A 12,529-nucleotide genomic window follows, 5' to 3' on the forward strand; every position below is an offset into this window, starting at 1 on the left:
ACTCGAAAGGCTTCTTATTCTGGTGCGGCTGAGTTCGGGACAGCCCGGCATCTGGATGAGCTTTACTCCAGCTCACTACCTAGTAGGCAGCTAGGCTCATTGACCGCTTGCTAGGGACTGAGCGTTCGCTCAGAATCCTGCATTCTGGAGGCAATTCTGACACGGGAACGGAAAAAAGCCCTGAGCTGTTGCTACAATGTTCAGGGGGTCGACGCGGGACGAACGATCTTAGCGAATCGTTTGGTGGTAAGGTAGCATATACTGGCCGGGCCTATCGAGGACTTATCTGTGAGAGAACGAAGAAAGGCACAAAGTCACCTGCTAGTACAAGGAGACCGTGAAGGAACCAAGCGGACAAGTATCCGGTTGGACTGTAGTAGGATGGATTAGTGCTCCATACAACCCCGGCAAACAATTAGGGTTGGGCGCAACCCACGTGCATCTGGTAAATCCGAGACGAGATGGTGCAAGCCAGATAAGGTACAACCATTGCTACGACTAGATTGCGGGAGGCCTGAGCACCTAGCAGCATGGCAAGCATGGCAAGCAAGTAACATCGACGAGCTGTCAGTTCAGCATCTGTAATTACCCGCGAGTGAGGGAATTGATGGATAAAATGCGGCCCCGGAAAAGAGTTGTGCCCACTAGACAAACGCTCCCCACCTTTTTCTTTCCCCGAAGCAACCGGAGAAGAATCTGGGATGCCTCAGGCCTGAAAAAGGTAGTCGAGCTCCAGGCTCTGCCACTTTGGTGCTCCGTCGGGAGGCAGCTAGCCTTGTTCGGATTAGTGCGACTCGTGGCATGGACAGGCCAACGAATGGTCGACCGTTCATTGACCGCTGGCGGGCCTGGCCGATTCGGGGGGGAAGACACCTGGGGAGAAAAGCCGAGCTATGACGAAAGCGGGATAGAAAGAGGGCTTCAATAGGTTTCATTGCCTTGGAGTCACTTTGGTGAAGTTGTAAGACTCTCAAAGGACTGGGCGGAGTGGAGAGGGGGTCGCGTGGTGGTTGGCTGGGCATGGCTTGGCTGGGTTTGTCTTGGGGCCAGGTCATGGGGTCGTCGGGGAGTATTTTTTTTTTTTTTTTTTTTTTGTGATTTTTCACACTTCCCGTGTGGTCACCGTGATGAATTCTTCTTTCCCCTGGACTGAAAGAGAAAAGAAATTGTGACTGTCTAGTCTAACCGTCCGACTGAGGGGAGGGGTCGGGATGATGATCCTCGGGTGACTGGCATGCAGACCAGACTCGTCGTTCTCCGTATTTCAAAGGTGCATGTGATGGTCTGCCGAAGACAACCTATTCCCAGGGCTAGGATTAATTGTTGTTGCTTGCTGGTTTGCCGACCAGCGTCTCCTCATCCCACCCATGGTAAGGTCTCGTCGTCAGACTCCCGAGCCAGCAACGCCGGCGGCTTGACAGGCGGCGGATGAACTTACTGCAAGCAGAAGGAACATCAGCAGGTGGGCAGGTGGTGGCTTAGTGGCAGAAGGGACCTTCCTTCCTCAGTCTTAGTGTCTCTCCGTCGTCACATCGGTCGACCTCCGGAGGGGGAAGAATTGGGGGGGAAGTTGGGGGAATGGGGGTTTTCTTGTGCAGTCACCAGTCGCGCGTTGGCTGCCCCCATTCAGGGCATGAGGACATGACTAATGAATAATTCCCATTGTTCCAACAAGCCTGTTGCTTCTCAGCCTTTCTCCGTGATTGCGGGGTCGGTTCGCTTGATGCCTCGGGTGGCGGTGGAGACCAATCAGCATCCCCGGTTGGCCCGATTGAGCGGCCACGGGATAACCGGTTAAATGGGCGCGGGGACTTGCCGGGTTGGCTCCGATCGGTCGGCTTAGGATCAATCATCATACGTACTGTACATAGTACTAACTGAGGTAACTACAATACAATGAACTGACTCGCCCAAATGGGAAGTGCAGCATACTAGTGGTGCTAGGGTAGGTAAGGTACTTACCTACCTACCGTACCCATCAACCAGCCTGTGACGACAATGATAACTTTTTTTTCCAAGAATGGACTGGGGGTGCATAACCAATTGGGGTCCATGGCCACCAACGGGCTGCACAGGCCTTTTGAGGCTTGAATGTCAGCGAGTAGGATTCTTCGGGACTCTGTCGATCGGGTACCATATCCCTGACGGCAACCAATCCCGTCAGGGATAATATACGATCTTCCTCTCTTCATTCAGTTCGGTCCATGCGAAAAGCAGCAGCAGCAGCAGCAGCAGGAGCAGGGAATGGAGGAGGAAGAGGGGGGAGGCGAGATGAGACGACCCTGTGCTGCATAGGGTGTCCGGCCAGTGACCGCCTAGCGAAGGGAGCCCCGGCTGATCGTGATCTCATCTCGCTATTCTCCCCCGCGGGGAGATCCGATGCAGGGGAGGTGGGAAAAGAGACATCCGACAAGAGAACACCCTCCGCGACAAGGAGGACTGAGATCTGGGGCACGAAAACGAGAAATGCGAAGCCGGCTGGCTATGTCAGCCCTGGGCGTCTTGGCTCACCCGTCAGATGCGTCGATACCCGAGGTTTATCACGAATTGTGGTCGGCTGAGATTCACTTGCCGTTACTTTTTGCCCCTCCTTGTCGTTCTTATTCCTCCGTCGCCTACCCTTCGCCGTCCCGTTTGGCTTAACCGGGGATTGACCCGTGTCACTTGCTGTTCTGGGGTTGGGGTTGAGTTTAGACTTGCATTCCGGGGTATTGTGGCTGGGTTAGTCGGTGGGCTGTGACTGGCGGCAGTGGCAGCATCCGAGCAATCAGGCCGTGTGCTCGACCGAGTAAAAGTGGTTGGATGGCTGGATGGTCGTGGAGGATGTGTTGATGCGTCGGGTCGTGTAGACATGTAGACATGGAACAGAGGGATTGATTAAAGGGATGAATGGATGAATGAATGGATGGTTGAATGAATCGCGGAGGATGGGTTCGCAGTGGCCGGGTCGGCGGTATTGTCTTTTTGGGGGTTCGCGTCGTCATGCAATCCCCGGATTCTTTGTAACGGTTTTCACTGGGGGAAGAAGGGGGGAGAGAAGTGTCAATCAATGTCTTCTGGATACCCCCATTCCCCCAATTCCGACTAATCAATTCCTGATTGTTATTGTAGCAATCAGAGAAACCCTCGTTTCAATAATTGTCTTCAACAATTGCCATAAAAACCCTGATTGATCCACCCTCACCGAGTACTTGATCATTCACTGCTCGGGGACTGACATTGATCGACGACAATAAGCCGGGAGCAGGGCTGGGGAAAGGTCAAGTTAGGTAATAGAATGGGCCAGATGGCGGTCAAGTGACGTTCCACACGCGGCTGCTGCTAACCGGCATTCTGTCTGTCTCTCTGTCTCTCAGTCCTTCGGTCGGTCGGTCGGTACCAGACCAGACCAGACCAGACCAGATCAGATCAGATCAGGAGTCAGGAGTTGGCCTGGGTGTGAATGATCAATCAGTATGTGAGACTCAATCATGACGACAAAATGAGTCTTTCCCTGATGATCTTTGTGATCCATCTCGCTTCTCTTCCCCTCTTTTTCCCTCCATTTCAAGGTTCTCCCATCGCTCCCCGACTGATCTCATGGGTATGGGTGATTGTACGTACAGTACCTGAATAGTGGAGGGACACCAGACGGCATGGCCCAGCCAACATACCGAAGCAACATCGGCTGTCGCCGCCAACTGGCACCCGAGTCCGTGTATTATTACCCAGCGTGACGCCGTGACCCAACCAGCAAGTTGTCTAGGAAGGTAGGTAATTTACCCGACTCGACTCGGGACTCTTCCCTGATTTACGGGTGGTGCTGCTGGGCTTTGTTTCTTATTTACGAAGTACTGTTTTCAGCCGCCATTGCAGAGAGAATGGAGAATATACTTGGTTCCTATTTTTTTCTGTTTTACCATAGGTAGATTTCTATCTAATAAGATAGCCAGCTCAACATATTGTGGTCATGATCTTCAACTTCTCTCTCCAAGAAATTCACCTGAGTCTTTTCCCATCTCGGCACTCGGAATCTTGCTCCACACTCTCATTCTCTCCGGCCGCTCGGTCGCGTCCTTGCATCCTCAGGCCGCACTAGACCCGCTCCGGACTAACTCTTGTCGGGCCTCCGCAAATGCGGATGGCGCCTTGCCTGGTTGGGATCCCCTTGACGCTGTTCAACCCTCGGCCGGACTTCTCAGCTTCTTTTTCTGCAACTTCTTCTTCGTCTATATCATCATCATTGTCTGATGGGGCCAGTCCACCTTCAGTAGCAGCCATTTTGAGACTAATACTAATCTTAGTCCCCCCTCCCTTCCCTTTCTTCCCCCCGGCTTCTTGAATCATAATTTCTCCATCTATCGTCAAGCTTGCTTTTCCCTAAACTACCCGAGTTGAGGTTGCCAGACATTGTCCCCTGCGCAACCCACGCGCGCGTTGCCGGACCGGAGCCCCGACCCTGGGCGAGAAGAGAGTCGGGCTCTCCCCCACACTCCGCGTATTCCGTCTTTACGGTTAGTCTGGCGATTTGCTTGCCCGCCTGCTGCTTGCTTGCCTGCTTGCCTGCTTGCTTTGCTTTGCTTGTTCTCTTCATTGGTATTATTATTTAGTATTATTTATTATTATTTTCTTTGTTCTTATTATAATGCTTTTTATTGTGACTACCTTTTTTTTGAATCTTTTTTTATTATTTCCATGATTTTTTGTGAAGGGATTTTTCTTTACCTATCCATTACTCTATGCCTCTGTTGTCTTTTTCTCCCCATCCTCTTCTTCTTTTCCCTCCTTCTAACTAACCCACCCCCATCCATCCACACTTCCCTCATCCTTACATTCTCTCCCCCACACCCACACTAGCCTCGCCGAACTCTCCCTTTCTTACCCGACCAGACTCCATCTGGATTCTTCCTTTTTTCCATCTCCTCCACTCTTTTCCCCCCTCCTCCACCTTCTCTCCCCCAGTCGCACACTTTGCTTACATCGGGGGTTTAATTTAATTTCTCGTGTGCCCGAATTCTCGCGCCTATCGCATTCGGTTTCATTTTTCCCGTTCCCCGGCCGTCTACTACCTACGGCCACTCTCTTCCTTTTTGTACTCATCCCACGCCCTCTCCACTCCAACTGGACTTCTTTGATTTTTTTTTCCTCTCTCTTTTCCTTTTTTCGCCTTCCTTTCCTATACCTTCCCTTCTGCTAGCATCTTGCTGCATTGGTCGAGAACATCGCAATATCGCTGTCGCCAGCCTCTACTCCCACACCTATTTCCTAACTGACCGACTACTTCCCGGCTTCAGATCTGACTCCCCTTGCGTGCTACCGGCATCAGAACGCAAAGATTCTACGCCAATAAGCATCCTTCAAAGCTTCTGTAAGTGCACGCTTCGTCACGGACATCATCGGTGGATCCTCAAAGCTCTACCCCCTCACCCCCCCTCTCTTCCCTTTTCAAAAACCGGGTTGTGGTACTGACAGCGAACAACGAACAACAGCCCGTGAAAAGACCGGGCATCGCTGTTGTCCCCCCTTGCAACCCAGACCGTCTGGCGTCTGGCTCGGAATCCCGGGGAAAATTGACCGGAGAAATACGGCGGACGGGAACTGTAGCAACCTGCGGAGACACAAACCACCACTACTGCTACCTCTTCGCTCTTGGTGCCTGCAGTCCTTGGGGCTGTCGTCCCTCCTCTCCCTCCAACCCTTCTTTCCCACAATCGTTATCCCCTCCGTCCTTTCCTTTCTTCGTATCTTATCAGAGAGACGGCTTGCCCGTCTCTCGTGCCCACCCTTTTCATCACAATGCGCTCTAGTATTGCCTGTGCTCGCTGTCGGCGGAGCAAGATCAAATGTGTGAACGCTGGCATTGACACAACTTGTCGCGCGTGTGAGTCTTCTGGCAGAGAATGTGTATATCCCGCCCCCGCAATCGGCATGGGCGGTGGTGCCGCGAAACGGGACCTCGCCGCCCTGGCGGAGGGCGAGGAGCGCAACGGCGACTGGGACAGCCCCAAGCGACAACGCTCGCGCAAGACGGTTGGTCTCTCCTCCTCAGCTGCTAAAGATGCGTCCAAGATTGGTGCCGAGGTGCTTGATGCATCCATCCTGACCAACAAGGTTTGGGATGCCGTCTTCGACCTTTTCCAATCCCACTTCGCGACTATGCTACCCTTCGTACATCCCGCATCTTTCATCGGCCAAGCGCGCCAACTTTCCTCCAACTCCTCTAACCCCTCTCCTCCGAACAACGCCGATGCGACACGCGACTCCGTGCAAAGTCCTCCTGTGACTAAATCAGATCTCAATCCGCTCATTCCCCTCGGCGTTCTCGCTCTGACGGCACGTTTCCACCCTCAACTTGTCGCATACCACTCTCCATCGTCCCCTGGAAATCCCTCCAACCCTCTCGTTGCCTCCGAATATTATGCAACAGCGTTGCGCAGCCGGCTGGCCGGCGTTGAGGGTGCTAGTCTGGCAGTGCCCGACCTGACGCGCGTACAAGCCTTGCTGATGTTGGCGCTGCATGAATGGGGAATGTGTCGTGGGAGGAGCGCTTGGCTATACGTGGGGATGGCTATTCGGCTTTCTCAAGCGATGGGCCTGCCCTTTGAGTTGGAGAATGAGATGCCATTCCGCGAGGGACCCCGATCTCCTGTTCTCAAAACGGAAGCCGACCTATTCGGGCTCCCCAGGCGTCCTCTCGAGCAACGGGAGCAAACCTCCGACGATGTCATCGCCCAAGAGACGAAGCGCCGTACCTTTTGGGCCTGTTTCATCCTCGACCGGTGTCTGAGCAGCGGCAAATACCGCCCACGCATGATTCGCGTCAAGGAGCTCGCTATCCAGCTTCCCAGTGATAACGCTTTTGCTTTCGGAGAACGTGTTCGGACGTCACGCTTGAGTGAGCCCGCAGTGCGTCGCCCCACAAGTTTTGGTGCTCAGGGAGTTCAGATTCCCAGCATTCGACAAAGCTTGGGAGGCTTGGGAGACGACCGAATGCCGAGTGCTGGTCCGGGAGATGCAAAAGCGTGGTCTCCTATTTCCCGTCGGAAAGACTCGAGTGAGGATGAGATCGATCGCTGGGAAGTCGGTGCTGAAGAGTCCGTCCACAGTCGAATTATCCGTATAATTCGCATCTGGGGCAGCATCGCCAAATGGTCGTGTGCTGGGGGGAGAAGGTATGTCTGCGCTCATTCCCTTAGCACGATTTATTCTGACTGTGAGTAGAACTGAGCAATGGCCTCCGTGGCACCCTGAATCACGCTTTTCGAAGCTTCGAGCAATGCTGAGCGAATTTCAGGATGGGTTATCCCGCAACCTTCAATACTCTCCTCGCAACACCGACACCCACATCATGTACAAAAATAACACACTCGCACCTTACACTGTCATGCATGTGGTCCACTTCCTGTCGGTGATTGTTCTTCACCGTGCTTACATCCCCTTCCTCCCGGTACGATGCAGCGAACCTGTCGGACCGTTGGATGAGCCGCTCTTTCCGATGGAAAAGGCCGGACTTGCTGATGGATTCTGGCGTGAAAGTGCTCGGGTGTTGTTCAGCGCGGCCCGACAAATGATGGACCTGGTCGTGACTTGCCAGGACCGAGGAGTGCTGGTAGAAAACCCTCTCGTGGGGTTCGCAGTGTACAATGCCGTATTCATCGGCATTTACGCTGCTCATTTCCCACACATGGATCCAGACGGAGTCCTGGCCTCGAAGAATATGAGCGATCGAAACACGCAGGGACAAGCGCAAGCCCGGAAAGCACTTGATGTCCTGCGTGAGATGCGACCTCGCCTCAAGATGGCGCGTGGCTGGTTCCGCACTTTGAATCGGCTGCACACGTATTTCTCCAAGGTCAAACGTGACTTTCGGCGGCAATCGCGCAAATCGGACCCGGCCGACCCGGCCGACGCTCACGCCAATGGCATTCGCCCTGTACGTGAGGGCGGATCCGGCGGCGGTCTTGAGGAGTTCAAGCTTCTGGAGAAGTTGTTCCTTGATTTTGGCATCATTGAAGACCAACTCCCAGAGAGTGGCGCCGACGATGACGGTCTTGCTGCTGCGAGTGAACGGGCTACAATCCATAGCGATGCGGGCAGTAATGCTGTCCGCAGCGAGACTGGAGACACTGGAGAGCCTCCCTTAGATGGCGCGGGGGGCAGACGTGAGTCTTGGGTCCCTATCAACAGCCCTGGTATGCCGCTGCCCGGACCCGACGGCGAACGCCGGCCTAGTCTTCCATTGCCTCCCAATCGCTCCTTGCAATCTCAATCCCCTTACTCTCTCCCGTCTTTGCAACACCATCCGGATGGGCCATTGTATAATTCGTCGTCCTCCAACCTTCCTTCGCTGGGACCGCCTGGACCATACGGCGTTCCGCCTTCTACATCGACCCCGGCGTCTTCGCAGTACAATGGTCCAGGAGCAGCTTCCAACCGCCTGCAGCCGTTGAATTCCTGGCTCAATCGCACTCAGCCACCTCCTCCTTATTCTCAGTCACTTCCCCCGATCAACGCGGCAGCGTCGTCCCATGGATTGCCATTGTTGCCCCCTCCCGGCTCAGTCGGCCACCCTGGCGCCTCCCCGCCAGTGACCGTGGATGGACTGGAAGTTGTTAACACTAATAGCTTGTGGTCGACGAGCTTGGGTGGAGACGATGTACTTGCCTTTCTAGAGGGGTGCGAGTATGATCAACTACCAGCCACAGTTTCTCCAGAGAGTACTCCGACCGGGTGGCTCACCACCGTGTGGACCGAGTTCGCCCGCTAAATTTCCCGATTGATTATAAGCCTTGTCTGTTTCTTTTTCCTTTGTCTTTCGATTTCGATGTCTTTTTTTCATGATGGAGCATTTTTTGGGCTGTATTATTACGCTATATGCGCGCCTGCTGTGCTGTATGATTATGTATGCGCGCTTCGGCGGACTGACGAGACCACGCAATGCTTTGGGATTGACGCGATGTTTATTTGAGGGTTGGTTGAGACCTCTTGGGGTAAACCCCTATCAGAGGGGTCTGCAGGTCGCTTTTCTTGTTTCTGTCTTGTCTTTGGTTCCTGGTTTCAGCAGCATTGGAATTTGCAATGGCGCAAATGTTGTCTGTGGAGTGACACGACAACTGTTGGGAATGAAATGGCTTGACAAGGGGGTTTCATGCAAGTTGATTTTGACGAGCGTGGCGTCCGGTTCGGTTCGGGGTTTATCTTATTTTGGATGGACCGGAGGCATTTCAGTTCCAGCAATCTATGACGATTACCTTGGTCTTTTTTTTCGTTGCTGCAATGCACCTAGCTGTAGAGAAAGAGAGACACGAGATGCCGCTGGCAAAGTAGCATCGCTCGGACTGTCTCGATGGCGGGGTGGTTGTTGGGACGCCACAGCGTGGCGCAGGGCGTGAGGACTCTAAGGAGGGTACCCAACAGCTCACCATCAACACACGTACGAGGCATTTACTGTCGGATTATCTTGTCTGTTGAAGCGCTCCAGCAGAGGACATTCCAGACTATTCAATCGATCCCCCTCCACCCCCCCTGCAATGTACGGTATCCATAGCAGGAGCAGCACAGCCAGCCATACAGCGCAAGTCCAGGAGCCCGAAGCAGATGCACGCATCTCTCCGAGCGCTTACTTTCGAGAAATCTCATAAGTGGTCACCATGATTATCTCCAAAGAAAAGAAATATTGGCTTGGATCGCGACAGGTGGTTGGCTCACCAGCAAGCTAGCTGGACGGTGCACCGTACCTTACTTCCACTTTTCCCTCTCCACTGACGAAGTAGCAGGAGTTTTATACAGATGGCCCATGGACTTGTATGTTCAGAGGGGATCGGTCCTCTCGAGTGCTGATCAGGTGAACGCCTTCAGAATCAGAATATGGAAGATTGGTGGGGAGGAATGGTATCCATGGGCTCGAGAGGGTAGAAACAACAGACTGTGCTGTTTGCAGATGCGACAGGATCTCATATGCCTACGATAATTCAAGAACGAGGACGAGGATTAGAAGTCAAAACAAGCTTCAATTCCCACTCCAACGGATCGCAACTCTAACGTGTCCACTGGAACTCTAAATCGATATGATGGACCCCCCAAGCAAAACCAAATTAACCAACAAGGCGCAGACATACATGCATAGTGGAGTCCAAGAAACCGCCCCAAGCCGAGCTTATTGAAAACTCAATGGATAAACAGCTGATCGGGGCCGTAGTGTACACCGGAGAACTGCTTTAGTGATAGTCCCAGTGGTCGACCCCCCTCTCCCCCGATAAGCTCTCGCTAAAGTGCGGGTTAATCTGGACGTTCGGATCTTGAACCACTTCACCAGCCCTTCTGGAGGGTACATATTAACTAGATAACCGCTGTGGGAACGCATCCATGCAGACTATCAAATTCGAGTCCATGATTATCGTGTTCACCTCCGATAGGATCTCTTTCGCGACTGTTCGGTCTGGGTCGACCGCCGAGACGGTAGCTGCTATGCTCCCGAGTCTTCCGAGGAATGACCTAGCTTTGCCTAGGGTATCTGGTCTCTGGGTTAGACGATTATCTATACTTAAGACAAAACATCATCTAAGAGAGTAAACTGACCAAGTGCCTTCCTCAGAGTGTAGTCTTTGTGGACACGGCGAAAGATCTTCTCGGTCTGGGTCAATTCGGGCATCGCTGCGGGGGCGATGACCTTCGTTTTGAGCTGGTCGCAATCGAGACCGATGTCTAAGGCACGAGTATAGTCAGCCATCCGATGTCCGTACTCAAAGGGCAAAGATCCAGAAGAAAGAAGGAGGAGGAGGAGGAGGAGGAGGAGGAGGAGGAGGCGAACCGGAAGATTCATGATATGATCGCAATTCTTCGAGCAATGCAGCAGCGGTGACCCCGACAGGTATTGTTGTGATACTTGCTGTGGCCGTTTCAGTCAGATCCCCCATCAACGCTGCAAAGTATGCCGCCATTGGAAGTCTCCAGGCTGGGTCCTCGAACAAGTCCACAATTTCGCGGAGCGCCTGCATGCAATCATGCGGTACGGCCGGGTGAGTCTGCCTGCGTGTCTCCAACACCCCGCGCAGGCGAAGGACCTCGTTCGCCCATCGCGGTCTCTGCTGGGGAAGCTGGATATCCGCGAATGCGGGCTGAATGCGCCGGAGGCGGTTGCCCTCACAGAGGGACTGCGCACTGATCACCTGGCATTTGCCCTCGATCTGCAGCGCGCCCTGCGACAGGTACTCGCCAAAGTAGAGTTCCGCATCGCGGAATTCCTTCAACCTAGCTAGACCTTCACCGTGTGGTTTCGGATCATTCTCGAGGAAGACATTGAGCAAGTCCAAGTCACGGATGAAAGTTCCGCGAGGGAACTCGGTCGTGTCGATCACGTAGAGGTTTATTTTGTCCAGAGGCGAACCGTCGCGGTAGCTCCAGCGGCGGAAGTAGATGTACTGTAGCGCAAAGAGCAGGGAACTGGTCCATGAAACGAAGGGGTCGTTGGAGGGCTCCTTCCACCAGAGATGGTCATTCAGAAGGGCGGCTATGCGGTCTCGTTTCTTGCCTTCATTCAGGTTGGAGAAGATGTCTTCCCTGTGAGGGAGGGTGCTCTTAGGACGGACCCATGTGCTGCTCGTTTTGGCGCTAGTCTTCGCAGATGCCACGCGAAAGAGATAGGTTGGGGTCTTTGAGAGAGAGCTGCAAGTTGCTTTGAGGGCGGCTGGAGGGTTGAAGCAGAGAGGTTGGAATTGCGCATTGATGTTGAAGTCTTGAAAGGACTCAATGATGGTTTCGACTGTCATGTTTGCGGATGGGCGTGGATGATTTTGATCGGTCGATGCTGGATAACTTGGATGATCCTCAGAATGTGCACTGGAGTGGAAGTAGGAGAAGGAAGTTTCCGCGACATCAATCTGGCTTTTATAAGTTTCCTCCCCTTGATCCTCTATCCTTTCTTCTTGGAACATTGATTGAACTCAAAGGACAAGGCAACAGTAGTTGAACCTGAACCCTGTTATGGCAGATGGCGCAAGTGTTGCCTGCCGGGGCTATAGTTGAAACGCCATCCATTGGTACGGGTGTATTCTCAAGGCTGAGTGAAGTGAAAGCCTGGAGGGCTCAAGGCTGGCGCACAAACACTTCAAGACTGCGCCGCTAAATGCTAGACATGGGTTAACTTATGTGTTGGTGAGCGCACTGCAACTTCCCAACTGTGCCACATTGTGGCTTGTTGGCGCCTGCACCAAGCAGCCTGAGTCGTGAATTTGATCCACAAAACCACAAAACACACATTCTCTTGATCATAGGAGCAAGTAGAAGATGGTCTGCAAATAACAGTGAAATTTATTTAGAGAGCCTGGACGATCTTCGCGACTATCAACGGCCATGTTGCACTTCCGTAGGACTGTCGATCCTAGGAGAGGTGGATACCATGTGGAAGTCGTCCGAGACAGTCACAGTGGTTGCAAGGGTTCGAGTGACGCCAACACTTCAAGAGATGACAAGAGTCATTGCTCACCTTTGCAGGCAAAGTGATCTTGAAAGTGTGGCGGTGTTGGGCGCTTCTGATTGTGTGGGTAAAACC

At 53.2% G+C, this 12,529-nt stretch overlaps 2 protein-coding genes across 2 annotated transcripts; one reads left to right on the top strand and one right to left on the bottom strand.

Annotated features, from left to right (window-relative positions):
* Positions 1–5,711: 5,711 nt before the first annotated feature.
* ASPACDRAFT_81163 (putative C6 transcription factor) lies at positions 5,712–9,232 on the top strand. Its single transcript, XM_020205810.1, has 2 exons — positions 5,712–7,151; positions 7,201–9,232. The coding sequence occupies exons 1-2, from the start codon at positions 5,776–5,778 to the stop codon at positions 8,744–8,746; spliced, it is 2,922 nt and encodes a 973-aa protein (XP_020052809.1). The 5' UTR covers positions 5,712–5,775; the 3' UTR covers positions 8,747–9,232.
* A 1,081-nt stretch (positions 9,233–10,313) lies between these two features.
* Positions 10,314–11,747, bottom strand: ASPACDRAFT_46638 (uncharacterized protein; the record flags this gene model as incomplete). Its single annotated transcript, XM_020201821.1, has 3 exons — positions 10,314–10,492; positions 10,558–10,683; positions 10,790–11,747. The coding sequence occupies 3 exons, from the start codon at positions 11,745–11,747 to the stop codon at positions 10,314–10,316; spliced, it is 1,263 nt and encodes a 420-aa protein (XP_020052810.1).
* Positions 11,748–12,529: the final 782 nt, after the last annotated feature.

The sequence above is a fragment of the Aspergillus aculeatus genome, assembly GCF_001890905.1.
Source record: "Aspergillus aculeatus ATCC 16872 unplaced genomic scaffold ASPACscaffold_16, whole genome shotgun sequence".
Taxonomy (NCBI): Eukaryota; Fungi; Ascomycota; class Eurotiomycetes; order Eurotiales; family Aspergillaceae; genus Aspergillus; species Aspergillus aculeatus.

Bases quoted from the DNA above. Each gene is read 5' to 3' on its own strand.
- ASPACDRAFT_81163 (XM_020205810.1), top strand. From the start codon at position 5,776: ATGCGCTCTAGTATTGCCTGTGCTCGCTGTCGGCGGAGCAAGATCAAA. The intron at 7,152-7,200 runs GTATGTCTGCGC...GACTGTGAGTAG, and splicing joins TCGTGTGCTGGGGGGAGAAG to AACTGAGCAATGGCCTCCGT.